This window comes from Haliotis rufescens, unplaced genomic scaffold (assembly GCF_023055435.1).
Source record: "Haliotis rufescens isolate VD_foot unplaced genomic scaffold, xgHalRufe1.0.p SCAF_4, whole genome shotgun sequence".
Taxonomy (NCBI): domain Eukaryota; kingdom Metazoa; phylum Mollusca; class Gastropoda; order Lepetellida; family Haliotidae; genus Haliotis; species Haliotis rufescens.
Window position 1 is genome coordinate 34,746,857 of NW_025964112.1, and position 21,950 is coordinate 34,768,806.

Consider the following 21,950-nt stretch of genomic DNA (forward strand, 5'->3'; position numbering starts at 1 on the left):
TCTGAAACTGAAAGTGATGTTTTATCATTCCCCATCTGAAACTGAAAGTGATGTTTTATCATTCCTCATCTGAAAGAGAAAGTGATGTTTTATCATTTCCCATCTGAAACTGAAAGTGATGTTTTATCATTCCCCCTCTGAAACTGAAAGTGATGTTTTATCATTCCCCCTCTGAAACTGATAGTGATGTTTTATCATTCCCCATCTGAAACTGAAAGTGATGTTTTATCATTCCCCCTCTGAAAGTGAAAGTGATGTTTTATCATTCCCCATCTGAAACTGAAAGTGATGTTTTATCATTCCCCATCTGAAACTGAAAGTGATGTTTTATCATTCCTCATCTGAAAGAGAAAGTGATGTTTTATCATTTCCCATCTGAAACTGAAAGTGATGTTTTATCATTCCCCCTCTGAAACTGAAAGTGATGTTTTATCATTCCCCCTCTGAAACTGAAAGTGATGTTTTATCATTCCCCATCTGAAACTGAAAGTGATGTTTTATCATTCCCCATCTGAAACTGAAAGTGATGTTTTATCATTCCCCATCTGAAACTGAAAGTGATGTTTGATCATTCCCCCTCTGAAAGTGAAAGTGATGTTTTATCATTCCCCATCTGAAAGAGAAAGTGATGTTTTATCATTCACTGTCTGGAAGTGAAAGTGATGTTTTATCATTCACTGTCTGGAAGTGAAAGTGATGTTTTATCATTTACCAGCAGTGTTTCAGTAATATCACAGCCTGTCAGCATGATTAGGCAGACAAGAGCGAATACCAGTACCCCTGAGTGAAGTAGCAGTTCTTGTTCCAGTCATAGAACTAAATCGACCAAATTCTCATTCTGTAACCATGCACGTCAGAAATGTAATTAATTTGGGAGTGACTTCTATACACATTGACATTGGCAATCAATGTAATACAAGCATAACGTTATGATGATCCACAATTCGAACAAACCGAATTGTTTTCGAAAAAAACAACCATCGGTGTTACTACCGATCGGCAGAACCTAGTCTATACTGCAACACTAAATTTTCAGACGGACTGGAAATACTTAAGTTGGCCAGACAATCCCGTGTCTGAAAACATTAAAGAACGACCCGCGCACATCGGCCATGTCCCAGAGGCATCTTTCGACTAGCAATGGGGTGCTTGGGCCTATGTGGGATACAGGTTAGACGAAATGTGCCCAAACAACCTTGAGCACCGGTATGTGGTTGTGCCGTAATATCTCTTGCCATCATCACGGATGGCTATGAATTGACCCTTGCCTGAGCAGCACCGGTGTGTGGTTGTGCTGTAATATCTCTTGCCATCATCACGGATGGATATGAATTGACCCTTGCCTGAGCAGCACCGGTATGTGGTTGTGCTGTAATAAATCTTGCCATCATTACGGATGGATATGAATTGACCCTTGCCTGAGCAGCACCGGCGTGTGGTTGTGCTGTAATATCTCTTGCCATCATTACGGATGGTTATGAATTGACCCTTGCCTGAGCAGCACCGGTATGTGGTTGTGCTGTAATATCTCTTGCCATCATTACGGATGGTTATGAATTGACCCTTGCCTGAGCAGCACCGGTATGTGGTTGTGCTGTAATAAATCTTGCCATCATTACGGATGGCTATGATTTGACCCTTGCCTGAGCAGCACCGGTATGTGGTTGTGCTGTAATAAATCTTGCCATCATTACGGATGGCTATGAATTGACCCTTGCCTGAGCAGCACCGGTATGTGGTTGTGCTGTAAAGCTCTTGCCATCATCACGGATGGATATAAATTGACCCTTGCCTGAGCAGCACCGGTATGTGGTTGTGCTGTAAAGCTCTTGCCATCATCACGGATGGATATGAATTGACCCTTGCCTGAGCAGCACCGGTATGTGGTTGTGCTGTAATATCTCTTGCCATCATTACGGATGGCTATGAATTGACCCTTGCCTTAGCAGTACCGGTATGTGGTTGTGCTGTAATATCTCTTGCCATCATTACGGATGGTTATGGATTGACCCTTGCCTGAGCAGCACCGGTATGTGGTTGTGCTGTAATATCTCTTGCCATCATTACGGATGGTCATGGATTGACCCTTGCCTGAGCAGCACCGGTATGTGGTTGTGCTGTAATATCTCTTGCCATCATTACGGATGGTCATGGATTGACCCTTGCCTGAGCAGCACCGGTATGTGGTTGTGCTGTAATATCTCTTGCCATCATTACGGATGGTTATGGATTGACCCTTGCCTGAGCAGCACCGGTATGTGGTTGTGCTGTAATATCTCTTGCCATCATTACGGATGGTTATGGATTGACCCTTGCCTGAGCAGCACCGGTATGTGGTTGTGCTGTAATATCTCTTGCCATCATTACGGATGGTCATGGATTGACCCTTGCCTGAGCAGCACCGGTATGTGGTTGTGCTGTAATATCTCTTGCCATCATTACGGATGGTTATGGATTGACCCTTGCCTGAGCAGTACCGGTATGTGGTTGTGCTGTAATATCTCTTGCCATCATTACGGATTGTTATGGATTGACCCTTGCCTGAGCAGCACCGGTATGTGGTTGTGCTGTAATATCTCTTGCCATCATTACGGATGGTTATGGATTGACCCTTGCCTGAGCAGCACCGGTATGTGGTTGTGCTGTAATATCTCTTGCCATCATTACGGATGGTTATGGATTGACCCTAGCCTGAGCAGCACCGGTATGTGGTTGTGCTGTAATAAATCTTGCCATCATTACGGATGGTTATGGATTGACCCTTGCCTGAGCAGCACCGGTATGTGGTTGTGCTGTAATATCTCTTGCCATCATTACGGATGGTTATGGATTAACCCTTGCCTGAGCAGCACCGGTATGTGGTTGTGCTGTAATATCTCTTGCCATCATTACGGATGGTTATGGATTGACCCTTGCCTGAACAGCACCGGTATGTGGTTGTGCTGTAATAAATCTTGCCATCATTACGGATGGTTATGGATTGACCCTTGCCTGAGCAGCACCGGTATGTGGTTGTGCTGTAATATCTCTTGCCATCATTACGGATGGTCATGGATTGACCCTTGCCTGAGCAGCACCGGTATGTGGTTGTGCTATAATATCTCTTGCCATCATTACGGATGGTTATGGATTGACCCTTACCTGAGCAGCACCGGTATGTGGTTGTGCTGTAATATCTCTTGCCATCATTACGGATGGTTATGGATTGACCCTTGCCTGAGCAGCACCGGTATGTGGTTGTGCTGTAATATCTCTTGCCATCATTACGGATGGTCATGGATTGACCCTTGCCTGAGCAGCACCGGTATGTGGTTGTGCTGTAATATCTCTTGCCATCATTACGGATGGTTATGGATTGACCCTTGCCTGAGCAGCACCGGTATGTGGTTGTGCTGTAATATCTCTTGCCATCATTACGGATGGTTATGGATTGACCCTTGCCTGAGCAGCACCGGTATGTGGTTGTGCTGTAATATCTCTTGCCATCATTACGGATGGTTATGGATTGACCCTAGCCTGAGCAGCACCGGTATGTGGTTGTGCTGTAATAAATCTTGCCATCATTACGGATGGTTATGGATTGACCCTTGCCTGAGCAGCACCGGTATGTGGTTGTGCTGTAATAAATCTTGCCATCATTACGGATGGTTATGGATTGACCCTTGCCTGAGCAGCACCGGTATGTGGTTGTGCTGTAATATCTCTTGCCATCATTACGGATGGTTATGGATTGACCCTTGCCTGAGCAGCACCGGTATGTGGTTGTGCTGTAATAAATCTTGCCATCATTACGGATGGTTATGAATTGACCCTTGCCTGAGCAGCACCGACAAATCTACACAAACCAATTAACCTTCTACACTTTGTTTTTTCTTGAAAGTTATCAAAAGAAATCAGGATACGCGAGGTGATCAAAGACTTACAAAAACCAGAGGCCAGTTGAAGGAAGACGTTTGTAAAGTTATGCTTCTTTGAAACGGGGTGTCTCGTCTTCATGGGCAATTTCGTCCTTGAGCTGTGCTCTGACAACAATATATTGCAAGTTGAGCAGATTATATTGATCGCCACAGTGCATAATAGACACCTAATTTGCAATAAATCAAGCCCTAGCGGGAATACAATCAAGTGTATAGGCAAATCATATACACGAATCCTGTCTTAGCACCAGTATCAATATGTCACGGTCAAGCAAGTTTACAGAGATTCGGGCCATAAAAATATATCGAATAAAACGTTATTTTCGAAAAGATAACGTTTTCAGCTGGATGTTTTACAATATAATGAACTGGCCACAAGAGCCAGACATATGAGTATCTCCATACGTTGGCAAGAAGCTGTCTGGAATTGTTTTGTTGAGGGATTAGGTGGAAAAGGTAAAGGTTTATTATGTTGACACGGTGGCATTTGTCTGAGGTAGAAATTCAAATAAAGTCTTTTGAAGCTCGGTTGTCACAAATGTATATACATCCGACTATAAATTGTTGACGTATACAGAACGTGGATATCATATTGTCATTTCATGGGCGGTAGTAGATCCGAAAAGAAACTGTTGGTTAGTGTCTGGGGAATGCATTAGGCTGATCAATCTGGTGTGGTCTGTTAGGTAAGCGTATCAACACATCTACCAGCACCTCATTATGGCTAACATTTGAAATTTCCGGTATTGCTTCCCCGTAGTGTTTCCGGGGAAAACAGCTAACTGATAGTAACCCTGTTGTGTGAATTGCGTCTGTTCAATTTGAATATCATATATCCCAGCGGGAGAAGATATATCTTTTCGACAAATTATGTGCATGTACTACCAAAATAATTATGAATATTAACAAATTACAAACTTTTGATGAACGAATAAGTTCTTTGTCTTCAGGGCAGCGAATTGCAGTTCCCGGTTTCCTTAGGGCAGCGAATTGCGGTTCCCGGTGTCTTCAGGGCAGCGAATTGCAGTTCCCGGTGTCTTCAGGGCAGCGAATTGCAGTTCCCGGTGTCTTCAGGGCAGCGAATTGCAGTTCCCAGTGTCTTCAGGGCAGCAAATTGCAGTTCCCGGTGTCTTCAGGGCAGCGAATTGCAGTTCCCGGTGTCTTCAGGGCAGCGAATTACAGTTCCCGGTGTCTTCAGGGCAGCGAATTGCAGTTCCCGGTGTCTTCAGCGATTCCTCACACTTTGACACATTTGTGATTCAACTGTAATTAGGAGGAGTTCAAAACTCGTGGATTGTAGCAATGACTTGCGCAATGGGCGAGCAGACCTTTTCTAAGCTTACGTCTCTCAGCCTTAATTTCATCCCGTTATTACCTCATAAGTGCAGCATAATATCTTCCGTTTATTGTCTGGCCTTTTGGAAGATAGTCCACCATGATGACACCCTCGGCATCTCAGAACACGGAAGCCATAAAGTGTCCAGCTGATGGGACAGTCTTAACCTTCTTTGGTGGTGGTCATGTCAAAGACTTCCACTGTTTTGCTTGTTATTTGAACTCCGACTAGAAGTGGTGAATCCAGGTTTCATCCATGGCCACAAATCGTTGGAGGAACATTTCTGGATTATCACGACGTACGTTGTGCCTGGGGCTTTGGAACACAACAAGCTGATAACTTCCTCATTGCCAAAGTTTCTGTGATAATGCAATGTGCCTACTGAACTAGCAGCATGACGCTCAGTCATTCGCCGATCGTCCATCACCATATCGTATATCATTTCTCTCCTTCCCTGGCGTTGTTCACATATTTTCATGGATGGCTCCTGGGGTTACCCCTTTGTCTGCAAGTACTTTATTACTGGAGATTCCTTAAGTTTGTCCATTTTTCAAAGGAAACAGATACCTGCTTATTTTACTGGCTTATCACCGCGAAAACATTTGCTCAATTGATTTAGCGTTTGTGGATATACCTCTATGACATGACATACCACTATAAAAAGATTTAACTATTACGTAAAGCCTTCTTCGTGAGGCTCGGAACTAATCAACCCTGGTAGGTCAACGACCAGAACGTCTCCTTATACCATGAAAAGTATAGCATCAAGGAAGCGCAAGAACATGGAGGTCAAAGAGGTCACTGTAGGATGGACAATATGGCATCAAAGAAAACGTGTAGGCACGTCTTTCTATATGACGGTTGACGCTGCCGCTGAAGACTCTTGCTCTTTTATTTACCCGACTCAAGGGGCGTCAAAGGTTACCAAAAAAGTTTTGTTGTGAACATGTGGGGAAAATTTCCAAATCTGACCCATCAGTAAACAAAACCATGTCTGATGCAATTCCATATTTTGTCTTGTCTTGTAACATATGTTCCTGTGTCTGTTCAGGTGAACTCTTGGCTTGCATTAATTTGGCACACACCTGGTAATATCACTTTTAGATAGTGTCTTACACATGATCATTATATAGGCGGAATGCATTCTGCTTTTACCAAATATTGCTTATGATCATGGAAAAGTTGTTTTATCGTTTTACGTTCTACATTTCTTCTACCTTACATCGTATAAATCCTTCTATTATCGCCAGACGTGTCTTCAGCTATATCCCAGTCTTTGGTTCTAATTTAATTTTTGTCATGTTGCTGGCAGTGTACTGGCAGTGTTTTTTGTCATTGCTCGTAACTTAAATCGACCTCCCTTACATATTCATCAATCACATGTGAGTTCATTTGTAAATATCATTAATTATGTATGACGCAACACGCCGACTGCTATGCCATATCACATGTCAGCTTTGTTTTTTCTGCTGAAAGTGTGAGCATTAAGCATAGATGGCATCATTTTTTCAGTATTATCACCGAGATGGTCCTTTTATGTTCAGCTGTTATAGATCCGTATTTACAATTTGACTTAACAGCTTACACTTCACATACATTCGCCTTTAGAATTGCTTCTATTTTTACTTCATTTACATCCGACCGTATGTCCTAAAGTCATTCCGGCAGCTGTAATCTTTTTCATCGGTTCTGTCCTCATTGATTTCTTACAGTATAAGGGAAAAACACATTCTCTTTTTCAGATATATTGAACAATTTGTTCATCGATACGTAGGGCCTTTTGTTTTTCTTCCAATCAAATATCTGAAACATATCGATTAAGATAGCGTTCGATGCTCTCAACAAGACCAAGTGTCAACCAAGCGAAGTGCCACATCAAATCGGCCCAGACTCAGTTTTTCAAGGAAAGGCTATCTGAAGGATCACTGCATGGAGATAATGTGTAATGTGTTGTGAAGATCAGCAATCCTGCTAAGGACGATTCACTTCCCACTCGAAACCGTCAATTTGTGATTTTGCATCAAAATTTTAATATGAAATGTAGATGTAATGAGACTGTCCAACACATTGTCAGTGGATGCCCGGCTTTGGCACAAACACAGTATCTTAAGCGACATGATGGTGTAGCTCGATCATTGGTCCATCTATGGTACGACCCGAAATATGTGGAGGGTTTCATGGAAAATGATAAATACAATTTTTTGGGGAAAAGGCCCGTTTATAGCCTCAGACGTATCCAGGCCAACAAACTTGATCTTGTCCTTTTTGAAAAATCCAATGAAATCATTTATATCATTGAATTTTCGGTCCCTTTTGACACTGTGATTTGAAAGATTCAGCAAAAACATGGCAAATATGCGGACCTCGTTTTCGAAATGTCACGCTTGCATCCCAAGTACATGTACCAAGCTGTCTGACTCCAAAATTGTTCTCGGTGCCTTAGGTTTGGTACCTCCCAATCTGTTGACTGACATTAGGAGAGTACACGGGTTTGCTACCAGGAATACAGCCCTTCTGACAATCTGGGTAATGCAGAAGGCTGCAGTGTTGGGGAGTCTTCACATTCTCCGAAAAGTTCTGATTGGGTTTGACAGATAGCGCTTCTGAGAGAAGACCCTATCGTTTTCTCGGCTGCGGGTAGAGATTAATAATAAATAATAATTATAATATGCCATAGCCACACCTTTAAGCATAATCAAACTGCTACATTATTACCCAAATGGAATAGTGTGCGCTCGATTTTCATTCTCATATACCTTGGGGCGTATTAAACCTATGGTTATTTCAACCATTTTCTTCCAACTTCAAATTCTGATAACTGTGAGTGTATGCGTGGGGTTTAACGCCGCTTCGGACAGTATTCTAGTTGTATCACGGTGTGCCATCTTGATGTGGGAGGAAAGTTCGAAGTGATGTATGTCTAGGCGTTTACCACTTTGGTTAAACCAACGAGAACGGGTTGGTGCAGACAAACCTCGAAACATAATGAGGTCGAATCTGGATTTCTCAAGAAAATGGAGCATATTAATAAATACGTTATCATCCAAAACTGGCTCCCACAGGAGATATCGCTTGGGTGAGATCAAGCGATATCTACACTGTAGATATCGCTGCAATGACATGGCATCACAATGCTTTGCAGACAATTGTGACGTCATTGGTTACCATGACGTCACAATCAAAGGACATCACTAATGGCTCTACTACTAAAGCTGTTAGCAGTACTTTTTACACGTAAGACACTGCTTATTACTGTCTACAAAGTGAAAAAGTTGGAAGAATGATGTTGGATGATAAATAAAATCTCACCCTCGTGTCTATTGATATCAAATATATCAACACTTGTTGATAAAAGTAGCCTCGGCCTCGGAGTTTTCCCACTTTTATCAACTCGTGTTGATATATTTGATATCAAAAGACACTCGGGTGAGATTCTAAAATACGTCTAGACGTGTAAATAATGCTATCAATGTTTAGGATAGTCAATGGACTATTCGTTTTCCTGACATTAATAAAATGTTCACACAGAGATGACCATATGTTTTGTGAACCTTGCGCACTACATCCAGCTTAGTTTCATATTCAAAGGAATACGCAGCTGTGAAATGGGTTGGTCTGACTCATACCTAAATACTCCCGTCAGCTCATGACTACCAACTGAATGCAGGAATGGGTGACATTTTAAGGAGACATTTCTGGCTTCAAATATATATCAAGACACACGCTGAGCATATGTCAGTGAACCTTTCAGCAATCAGTGTTTTCTATTCACATGAATGTCATTCAAAATTATAGTTATGTCGCTGTGTATGGTTTGATTTGATGCAGAATGATTCGGGGTGAAAGACATGTCAGTCGTTATCTAATCACAGGGCGCCAACTTTCCGTGACATCCTCGGCAGAGCTGACTTCAGTACCAAGGGTTGTGGTCGAGGACACAATGCCACCACTCGCCTGTATAATTAAATAGTCTATCAAACATGAACACGACCAGATTTAAGTAAGTTATGAATAAGCCATTAACCATTCTGTCCGCGGCTCTGCCTTTGCTGCTGGGTTGTCATGGTATTGACTGGAACATTGTGAGTCAGTTGTGACAAGACGTTTGTGTTTGGTTGTCCTCAGGCCATTTACGCAAGCGTGTGAGTGACATTATTCCAGTTATATCACGGCGTGTCAGCTTAATGTGGGAGGAAACCTCGAAGTGATGCAAGTCTCAGACGCTTACCACCTCGGTGAAACCCACGATCACTGGTATGATGCTGACAAACCTATGAACATGATTGGGGCGAATCGGGATTCGAACCGTCGTCCATCATTCACAATCAGTTCGTACCACTGTATACAAAGCGCACTGCTTGATTTCACACACAGGAACTCGATGATAGCGTGTATAACATAATATATTCGGATAGTAAAAAATTACACGCCTCTATATATATAGAGACAAGGAGTGATACCCGCCATCTTGTTTCTTATTCAAGATTTCGCACTCGGTTCGAATCACAGCACGATATCGCATGTAATATGAATGTCACTTATTTCAACCTATTGGCACCTGCTAAAAAAACCATAGGCTACACAATCATGTTCATCTGTGGTCCCCTTACCTCGTATTTATTTTAAAACAACCATCAAATGTCAGCTCTATGCTGCGCCACTGATGTAAACAGGTAAAAGGTGGCCGGAAATTACGGCGCTACACGTGCTTGAATTCAGCAAACGTTTCTGATTGGTTAAATTGTGTATCATAATGTTAGCACATGGTAAAGGGAGGGAAATTCAAGACAGTCAATGATAATCTGCTTCGAAATGTTTAATTATGCTGTAGATTTCCTTGTCAACCCCAACATTTTGCAAGAAGGCTTACCATTGACGGTTTTGAATTTCCGTCCCTTCACTGTGTGCTAATATTAAGATCCACTAATTTTTATTTTAGCCAATCAGAAACGTTTGCCGAGTTCAAGCCCGTGAAACACGTTATTTCCGGTCACCTTTTTCTTGTTTACCTCGACGGCGAAGCTTAGGGTTGATATTTGATGGTTGGTTTAAAATAAATACGAGGTAAGGTGACAACATATGAACACGATTGTGAACTGGGTGTCATATGTCTGGTGTAAACTGGAGTACAAATGTGTAAATAATGATCACGTAAGACATCGATGTTTTATGTTGAAAATGGCAGGGCGGGGAAAGCATTCTGACGGTAAATATCTGTATGTATGTGTAGACTATCTCACCAACCTGTCAACAGGGTGTTACTTCATCAACCCGTCTTTGGTAATAACTTGATGCAAAGGATATACATAAGCTGGAACTAGCGCTGTCGTGACACGGGCAGGCATTTTGACACTTAGAAAGGGACACCACTCTAGCCGTATTTTAGACGAGACATTCTCTCGATACATTATGTTGCTAGGAGTTTGGAGTTCTAACCCTTCACTCTATTACTTTTCTTTCTTGACAATATATTAAAGTTCACTGATCTTGTTTCAGCATTAATGCAATCAGTGGTGTCAAGAGACTGACGAAAGATGTTAAAAAGAAGTGGATGGAATAACAAGTATGTGTACACACACAGAACAATTTTGAACATAATATCATTTTATGTAAACAAATACTCATTGCATGGTATAAAACATGTGCTTGTCCTGACATATATGTTCAGTGAAACATTCATACTTAGCTGTTACTAAATATAGAGAAAACTTGTTTATACTGGTAATCCGAGGTGTGTTTGCTTATTTATACATTTTGTTCCATCAGGAATCAAACAAGGAAAAAAGAAGCTGAAAGAAGGAGGGAGGCAACGAGAACTGGTGGGGGGCCTCCACCATCCAGCCTCACTGAAATGGAACAGCGGGGACAATGCATGGGAACGCTCTGTTTGGGAAGCAACATACGATTTAGTGAGTCTATAGGTTCTACTACACCAAATCAGAACCAGTTTGGATAGTGCGGTTTTCAGTGCAGATCGAGAGATATCTGCAGGCTGTGATTGGAGGATATTCTGTAAGATTTTTATGTCTTTCAAATGTACATCCATCCAGTTATTAAAACTGGCCATGTTTTTCTATATTTAGTACTGTCTTTTTCAACATGATGACTTATGCTGAATGTGACCACAGCTTTTTCAAGTAGGTGACATTTGGTGCGAAACTGGGGGTGGTATGTTTAGCTTCCTGTACTCGGAAAAGGAGCTGGCTAAGCTAGTCATTTTTTATTTTTTTATTGCTGCTCTAAGGCCAAACTGTGCACACACGTACAGGTAAAAGCTGTTGAATGCTTAGTTATTTAAAAAAATAAAAATATCGTTACTATAGAAGTCTATGGGAAAACATTTGGTTGTGTGTAACCTGTAAGCTCAATTATGGCATGACGTGGTAGCCGGTAGCGCCGGATGATGGTGTCATCGTCGAGCGTGTCAAGTACTCTACTTCGGTCTCGAAACACCCTTGGTCGTGACCGTGTTGCCTTTTCTTCTAATAAGCCAAGCAAAAAATATGTCGCCATCTTAATACTAAAGTTACGACAGTAATGTTTGAGTTACGATAGGTACTGACCACTCATAATTGTTCTCTTAACTTTACGAGATATTTTCACTAAGATAGCTTTGTGGATCGCTTAAGATTTTTGTCATAAAGTTACAACGGGTTTTACGATGTTCGTAGCGCTACGAATGCTTTGTGGATCGGGGCCCAGATATCTAAACCAGCCTTTTCACATTCTAGTAATAGAACTGGATTTTGTGTATTTTGTCATGTTTCGAATTAATCAGTTTTATGATACAACGCTAACATATCACGCAGTTTTGCTCTAAATCGTATATTAGATGGGAATGCACTTTTTACTGTATATGCCTATGACTTGATCGATATTGAACAAGAATTGTCATCAGAAGTCTTCTTGTCATAATATAAGGGCGGACAGCCTATAACAGGTCATTGTGTGTGCCCTGCCGGAACATTTAGATCTAAACGCAACCTTACATTACATTACAGGTGAAATATAGATTTCATGTTTTTGTATAAAATATTTTTGTCCTGTGTAGTTCCATTTAATGTGAATTTGAGTAGATATATGTCAGCTCTTTGGTAAATATGCACTGTGCGGGCAGATCGAAGATCCTAATTCGTGGAGATGGATGTACAGGGAAGGTTTCCACTAAATGTGAATGAAGAGTGTTTCCATTTTGAGATAATTCGTTTCCTATGTCCTGTCATTTCAAAGGAGGCTGCCGTGGCTATTGTTATATTGAGGAAATTAATGATGAGGGGGACGAAAGGCTACGGTAGTTCTGTGGGATTCGGAGCAGCTTCTCGGATAAACACTTTCCATCAGAAGAATCTATACTTGAACCTGATTTATTGTCTTTATCTACGGGGCATGCAAGGTTCATACCCATTACAGTATCCAGAGGTAATGCAAAATGGGGAATGTTCAAATGGCTCGTACACTATACACTGACCACACATCACTGTTCGGCAACTTCTGTCTGTTTTATAGCATTCAGGGCGAAGGTTTGAAAAACCTGTAAAATAATCTAATGATTAATCAAAAATGGTAATAATTTTAGGTTACTTGCAAAAGGTGTTCTAGGGCTTTCAAGTTCGAAGATTACCTGCTCATCTATATATTATTGAGTTCAAAGGACTGATTTAAGAAACAGATAGAGACCTATTAAACTCAAAATATTCCATTCCCCAAACAGATTGCCGTTTATCGAATGTGAGTTATAATTCGTGTGGTGCGAATGTGATTTAACTGTCGGCAATGTGTTTAGTATGAAAGTAAGCTCCCGTTAGGTTTATATCTGCCACGGAGCAACCACGTTGTGGAGAAAGTACACTTGCATAGCGACTCGACGCGACATACATGCGTGTGTTTGCTTATACTAGTCCGGAGTGATGCCGATTTAATAGCGCTGGCGCACTGAGATACCATGCCGCAGTTTTAATATGAATACCCAACTCAGACACAGTATACTAACTCGACTGAGCCGACCAGTCCTGTATGATCCCGTCACTGCCGAGTGCGAGGCAATGTACCAAGGTGTAACGGTTACGTGAAACGACAAACCAAAATGTTGTAATGACTGTGACTATTGAAATCCCCTCCGTTTTCATTTTACTTTTCACTTAAAATATTTGCATGGGATCTGAGTGATATGACTGTCGCCAGATTTTGCATGGATGTCGCTCGAACGTTATGAACGTCAGCAACGATTATAAATGATACCCACATACTGCCTTTATTAGAATCTTGCCATTTAATACCAAAAGCATTTTGTCTGGCCTTGGTGATCCTGCACTGTCCGATCAATCACATTGAAGTAAAATATACCAATGGAACAATACCTCAAATAGACGTCAGAATGTGCGTGAGTTGTTTGCACAATTCTCGACCTTTCACACACTGGAACCAATTTGAATTTGTACCTTGTCTAGTAATTCTCCTGGCCTCTTTGATCTGAACAACAACGTGTTCGTTACCGTTCTGTAACACCAGACAGTATTCAAGAAGGAGCGGTCAGCTTGTATTGGCCATAGAAGATGACAACCTGCGGAGACAACCCATCTGACAAAAAGGAACATCCCGGAAAATATGCGCTAGAGTATGGTGCTGTTATCCTATTGTCAACACTCAGTAAAAATATGTCCACTAATGTAACTGTGCATATTCCATTAAAATCGGTTCACGTGTTAACAATTAAACATTTTCAAATAATATAATATAATATATCTATATTTGTAATATTACCCTAAGAGGCGACTAACGCTATTGGATTGTCAGGCTCGCTGACTTGGTTGATGCATGTCATCTATCCCATTTGCGTGGAGCAATGTTCATGATGCCAATCACTGGATTGTCTGGTCCTAACTCGATTATTTACAGATCGCCGTCATATAGCTGGAATATTGCTGAGTGCGGCGTTAAAGAACAAACAAACAGACAAATGTAATATTGGCTAAGGAATTCCTGGCTCCAAATCAACTTCAACAACAATGGTGTGACGTCATGTGAGTGAGAGAGTGGGTGTGTGTTGACTCTTCTTATAACAGTGTCTCGGTTATATTTCTAAACGTCAGCCTAATGTGGAAGGAAAGACTTAACGTTTCCTCCTTTGGTTAAACCACGACATGATGCAGACAAAATGGATATAGTTTCACCATTTCTATAATGTTCGCCAGCCTCATATCTGTGAGTAAAATAAGATCAGATGTGATACTGATAGGATTTTTATGCTATTTCAGCTACCTCTATATCATGTCGTCTCCTTCAGGAGCAGCATTATCGGTTGTTTGTAAGCCAATCTTTTCCGCGCCGCCCTACAATCTCTCTCTATCATATTTGTACTGATGGAAAAACCGTTTCTCGATTAATGCACGTTTCAATTAGTCCATCTGTGTGCTTCATGTGTTAAAGCTAGGGGAACAAATCATAGCAGCTTTTCATCATACAAACAACTTATGGTGGAAATTACGTTAACCCAGAGGGTTCTCATAGGGCTCAAAATGTTACTTCAGCATATTGGCTGCAAAATTTATATACACGTGAAAACAATAATCAAGAAATGTTCTTCCCTGGAAGAATAGGTCAAGGCGAGTCAGTAAAGTTAAAATACAAATTGATAAACTAAACCTGAAGCTGAACCAGCCGAACAATTTCTATTTGTTAGAATCTTCTTAATCAAACCAAAACCATCAGGGTAACGGGAAAACTTGACGTATGGGTTTCAACTTCATATCTTCAGATGGCAACGTTACAAAATTAATTAAATACTCCCTTACAACTAGAATACGATGACCATATATTTAATCCGTTCTAAATGAAGTACAGAAATTGTAGTTATTGACAAATTCTTAGTAACACTGATAACGTTAGTCTAACTGCTCCACTAGATTCTAGGGGAAATGAGTGTTTATTCCGCCCACCATCGAGCTATGGAAGTTAATACTGTCTTTAGTCTTGGGATGTCGGCCATGTTCATCTGGCTATTCTCATGGGTATAAATCATCTGACTAACTGTCTCATTGCGACAGTGTAAGTGCTCTGTATTCGATAATTACAATGCCATTTTTACCTGTCGTGTTCGTCGTATGATTATGGACTGGTACAATTGATAGTTAAGGGAGCAGAAGTAGATAGTTGGGTAAGTATCTGACACCATTTCAAAGATGACGACTGCCATGTAACCAACACATAGACATAAGTGAAAATGGTCATAAACAAGTATCATAGACCTTGCTTTGCGCCTTTTCATGTTATAGGATTGTTCGTCGTGGGATCACTCTAAATACAAGAGGCCACCCTGGGAAGAGTTACACACAGATGTACTTGAGTGTCTATGACTAGGTTTGCTCCAATTGCCATTTCCAAATTTGCCTACAGCAAGATCTGAGAGTCTTATGGTTCAGGATAACACAGCTAAGGACGGCACCGTGCATACGCTCTGAACAGTAGGCAAAATATAATCAGTGTGAAGAAGGTTCCTCCCATCTATTCGTACATATTTTGATTTCATATAAGCTTCAATGTAAAGAAGTCGTATTCCAGGTCGGAACTGGGCCTGTAGTGGGTACGTTTTGCTATCGGAAGCGGTGCTCATCATGTATTGAATCATGGTTACAGAGTAATGTCCTTTTGTATCAGTGTTTCAAATGGCTTCACTGTATACCTCTTGTAATGAATGCTACCCGAAAAAAGTATGTTATTCCTTTAGATATCTCTGTACTGACTTACTTAATAGCGTCAGGTCATGTGTATTCATTGTTAACTAAAACGGCTATGATAATGACACCGGGCAGGCAAGTTCGCAACCTTATGAATGATTCTGTATGATAGTGTATTATCTATCAAGAGATAATACACCATCTTGCATCATACACTTACCGTAAATAGGGACAGACGAATAAAATCTGTTTAATCTCGACTTTACCGTTTGAAATAGACATTGCCTACTTTCTGAAAGTAAAAGCGACAAAACCATTCCATTATCTTACGAAATGATGTCATAAACACATGCAAAGGCAAAACATGTGTTCACCTGACCACAAACAGAAATAGATGATACAAGCCAAATAGTATGATACCATTTTGGTTAATGATGCGTCAAATTTGTATATGTCCTTCACATGTCTACTATGAAACTTTTTAGAAATATTTCTAATGCCTTGAATGATGTAACCCTTATTAAACAACTTTTGTGCCTGAGTCGTATGACGCACTGTAAAATCTGATGATTATGAAATAGTACTTACCTCAAAAGTTGTGACACCAAAGGCTGCGCAGTTGCTGGAATGTTGTTCGAAATAAATGGAAAGTTGACAATTGGAGAGTAGAAGTCATCCCTCTCTGAAGTCATTGGTTCACAAAACAAAACATCACAATTCACTTCATCATACTATTAGCTACATTCTTAGGATATGTCTACATTTGAAATATAAACGACAGCAAAGTATTTGCCAATGGACCAGTCAGTATGTGTACATTGTTGTCAGTCAGGCGTTAGGAAGCCGTTATCATAGTCGTTACCTTGCCACTGGACGACATCTGTTTGTGACATCCTCGGCAGATGTCACTTCAATACCAAAGGTTGTGCAACAGAGCGCAATCGAACCACTGGATGGTATTTTAATCTACTAGATACACACACGACCATATTCAAGTGAATTATAAATAAGCCATGAACCCATTCTTCCACGACTCTTGTGTCGACTATTGAATGCGTGATTGCAGTTGCCAAGTGTCTTATCCATTTTTATGAACCTGGTAGATTTGTGTACAAGTCATTTTATGATATTGTTATCCAAAGTCATAACTAGACAATTAAATAAAAGGTTTGTTCACAATCTACAAAACGATATTCTGTGAATGCGTGTTCAACAAAATAATCAGTTATAACATATGTTGATCACAAAATGAATCAATACGTTGATTTTAATTTAAATCATTCCTATGGGGAATACTATGGGGAATATACGACCTTATAACAAAAGTAAGACGTAAATACCGTGTATGATTGGGACTATCAGATAGAAGATGCCTCCAGTGCCCTCTGCTTCGCGCTAGAGTCAACTAAACAGCGTCCGGTGATCAGCTTGGTATCATCTCATACTGCAACAATGTAATTGATCGTTGCTCCTACTTTCAAAAACCCACTTATCCGTATAAGCAGAATACACAGTCAATATACAGATATACAATATGATTGTTGAGGTTTCAATTGTTGGTGAAAGGTAAATAGAATTTCTAGTTTGTTTGTTTGTTGTTTAACGCCGCACTCAGCAATTGTCCAGCTATATGACGACGGTTTGTAAATAATCGAGTCAGGACCAAACAATCAATTGATTGACATCATGAGCATCGATCCACGCACTGTGATACGATGACATGCATCAACCGAATCAGCGAGCCTGACCACCCGATCCTGTTAGTTGCCTCTTACGACAAGCATAGTCGCCTCACTGACGTTTGTGTATACTTAATGTACAGTAAAACTGTAACTTATAGTAACAAATAGGACAAAAGAATATCAAAGATGACAACGATGACATTAAATCAGTTTCTTGAATGCCAATAAATTATTCATCATACACTCAATATAAATTCTGAATATGTACTATATAGGCGAAACAACTCATCCAATTTGCGGTAAGTTATTGACAGGGATCCCACCGAGACATTTCTTGTATTGCAGACAATTAAACCATTCGTAAATGGACCCGACGGAGTATACATTAAGGAAATGCCAAACGATTATCGACAGACAGATGAAACATAATGCCATTCTTTGATATAATTTCCTTCATACGAGATACGAGTTTGTATGGGAATAGGGGCATCACAGACGTATTATATTCTTGCTGATGCAGACTTTACACATCTTCTCTCATCCACATCCATGATGTAAAGCTGAATGTAATTCCAACAGATGATGGATGGTCGTGTTTAATACCGATGGTGATACATGATTGTGTCAATGTACGCAGTCTTGATACTCTTTGGATTTTGCGTGGAAGTTAACGATGTCAATTTGAAGACTTTTTTCTTTATGCAGGACGAGATGATTCTCTGTATCATATATGTAGTTTTAATTGGCTTTGGGGATATTTGATGAAGGTTAAACACAAGAAGGATTAATAGATGCTCTCCATGCTGCTGACTCCTTAAAGCATCATCGGGTGTTGCAAGCAACTGAAAATACGTATTCGTGTAGATACACATGTCTTGTGGTTAAAGCGTTCGCTTGTCACACCGAAGGCCCGGGTTCTATTAATCACATGGGTACAATGTGTTCAGGCTTTTCCTGGTGTCCCCCCGCTGTGATATTACTAGAATATTGCTAAAAGCGGCGTAAGACCATACTCACTCCCATATGTGTATACAACCTGACACATCATACGTTTTCTTTGCGAAAGGTTTCCAAATTATCGCTGATCAGAGTGTTTAATCTTAAGAAAGATTCAATGTAACAGACAATTACCCTTTACATATCAAAAACATATTTTAATTTCCTCCACCATTCTCCGACATTGGAAGGTTCATTGAAGAATTCCAACAAACGTCTTGGTTAACACATATTGTGTTTTTGATAATAACTGTCGCATGCTTTCAAATATAAACATGTAGGTTGTGATTCGTCATCACCGCTACAATCAGCATTATTCCTGCCATATCATATAGTCGAATTAAGACCAAGCAAACCAGTGACTGAGATCATGAGCAAACGTCAACGCCATAGGGGTACGATGAAACATCTTGCCAACCAGACCCCTAGTCTAGCAGGTTCAGACAAACCGGGGATCTCTTCTGACCCACGAACCCCACAGGGTTGTACGACGCCCATAATACAGCCTGAAGCACCCCAACATGTACTGTCAAAAGAAACTGACAATAGATGTTGAAGATATATCAAGATTCGGTATATCCATTGATTCGGTACAAGAGGCGTTGTGCGAAGAGAAGTAAATCACCATATGCATATTAGTCAATCAACCACATTAAAGATGTATAAACATATCCACATTGCTAAACTGTACGTTGCAAAATGTTCTAGAAACTAATAAAATGAATTTAGAAATAACTCCAAAGGCAGTGCAGTAATGACTATCGAAAGGACTACGTATAAACTGCTCTTCGTTCATCTCAATCAGTGTCAAGTACTCAATAGTAAGTACACATCTGTGTATCAACAGACAACAACAACCAAAAACGAACACCATGATAAATGGCCCCTTACTTGATTAGAGGCGTCGGTGAAGTGTCACCAATCAACCCGTATCAATGGTGATGTAAGGTAATTGTTTTATGAAGATGGACACTTCGGCAGAACGAGGTCAGATTACGGTGTGTTAGGAGTATTGGACCACAAGGGTCATCGTCCTATTCGATATCGACTCAATTTATATCGATTTAATTGGGGATATATAAAGATCATGAAATAATAAATACCTGGAAAAAGGTTAGCACAACCCTTCTTTATTTTCCTATCGTGACACTGCCATGTATCTTCTGGAAATATCTACATGTGGCATTGATCTCGTGTTGATGAATATAGTGTGTTTGGGGATGGTAAATATCCTGCATTAGGAATATACATTGTATTTAGCGAGCCTTGGCGGTTTATTCCGTATGAAATCGTTTTGAAGAACTACATGTGTGAATGCTGATAAAAACAATAATTAAATGTATAGATCAATCTGAATGTTACATACATCTACAAAGACGGCTTGGCTGATTGCCTGTCACCGTGTCCATACTGTGGAACACGTTGGTTTGCATGTGTCCAGATTCGATTGTTTCAAGGCCTCCGTGTTATATGTTGATTATTGATGACCACCTTTAAACAACATTTCCTGAATCATTTGTGACCTGATGGTACGCATTATTACCTGATGAGGTAGGTCGATGTTTATCATTGGGGTTTGTCTGGTCCAAGCTCGACTACCATACACGAAGTTGTGATAAATAGCATTTTTCACTTTGGCCAGTCACCAAGTCATTTTTTAACGATTTTAAGAAACACATACATCATTATCATCAATGAAGGCCTGTTTCTGAGTTCCAGAAGGAATCATTGAAATAAAATGTCAAACGCTAATGGCATGACAAGGAATTATTAAAGTTGGACAAATCACGACCTTTTGCAGTGATCACGCCCAATTTTTTTAAACAAACCCTGAACAATAAAAAGTCATCCCGATGCAGTGCGGTGAAGCGTCACTGCTCCAGACAGTTCTTTGACACGTATTAACAAATATACAAGGACGTATTCAGTTAAAATCAATGCAGAATATAGCCACTTTGAACTTATTCGTCTCCTACGTCTACTCGGGTCAAATGGGACTAGCGTCGCTATTGTTATGTACAGGAAACAAATGATAATGGGAATTGACCAGGGCAGTTACCGTCACCACAGCTGAGGTAGAAATGACACTGATACTTATGTATAACGCTAATCTCCTGATGTGTCCCACGTGGACAATGGGAAGAACATCTTTACTGCTACAATGCTTATGTCATTCACAACACCGATGAGTAGTGGGTCCTCAAATGAATGATAAATTCACATTTACAATGAATATTCTCTGCTAAAACCCAGACAGAGCCTCTTATCTTATATAAGCGACTGAAGCTTTCTTCCGGAATGAATAAACTGCCCATGTGAAAATAGACACCATTTTGAAGTATCAATGAAAAATGAACTGGGAATTAGAAATGACAGATTGCTCAGCAAAATTGATTTGAGCAGATGGTTCCTTCTATTCGCCGTGCACTATTTATGATTTACAGTCACAAAACCAGATTTGTATCTTGAAAATAGTAAATGCATTTACGGGATCCTGAGAAAATCTTCTTTTTCAGTTATCAAGTTATAATGGGTGGATTTTGAAAAAAAATGACTTTAAGATCTTCCTCTTGGCACATGAATTTAAGTATTGTGAAAGTACGGTTTCTTATTAAGAAAAAATACTTTTAGTTAATGTAATATGTTCATATATTTCATATTTTGATTTGAGGTTCAGCTATACTGGCCTTGTATGAAATTAGGACCTGCACGTATGTCCACATCTCATACAGAGTTATTCGTCTTTGTATGGCTGAAATATACCCGAAGAGTCACTGGCTCATTACTAGTCCAAAACAAACATCCGTCGATCACGAAAATGTGTCGATCGTAATTTTGGATACGCTTGATACTTCAAAACTATCCGCTTAATGGCGACATCTGAGGAATAGAATATGGACCAGGTAGACCAGTGGCTGATAGGGTGAGCAACGATCAATCTTACAGGCTCACGATAACACACAATTAAACCGTTCAAACATCGGCTCTTATGATAAGCAATGGGTACTGAGTTTTCCATTTGTCCAGCTATCTAAAAAGACATGCATCATAAACATGATGTAATGGGCTGTGCGTGTTGCCTGCACATATATGAGAGAGTGGAGGCGTTTTTGAGTTTGCAGTATAGAGCAGTTTCTTTTATCAACCACGCAGTTACAAAACGGATCGACCTGAACTCTTGTGCGTGACAGGCAAATGCACTCAGCACCAGGCTATCCTGCCGCCCCTCGATATGTGGAAAGGTTGGTTAGAGTTGGTTTGCCTTACTCTCAACTTGATGGAGATCGCGAACCAAACTCGTCACCACACACATCAATTGTCACCCTTATAATTTTGTTCTACTTCC

At 40.4% G+C, this 21,950-nt stretch overlaps 1 protein-coding gene across 1 annotated transcript in view; it reads right to left on the minus strand.

Annotated features, from left to right (window-relative positions):
- Window positions 1-1,155: 1,155 nt before the first annotated feature.
- Window positions 1,156-21,950, minus strand: part of LOC124149827 (mucin-12-like) — a 34,030-nt gene continuing 13,235 nt past the window's right edge. Inside the window, exons 5-7 of the mRNA XM_048381554.1 lie at window positions 3,142-3,441; window positions 2,017-2,616; window positions 1,156-1,718 (exon numbers count right to left, since the gene is read on the minus strand). Coding sequence (XP_048237511.1) covers window positions 1,156-1,718; window positions 2,017-2,616; window positions 3,142-3,441 — 1,463 coding nt within the window. The remainder of the gene's footprint in view (window positions 1,719-2,016; window positions 2,617-3,141; window positions 3,442-21,950) is intronic.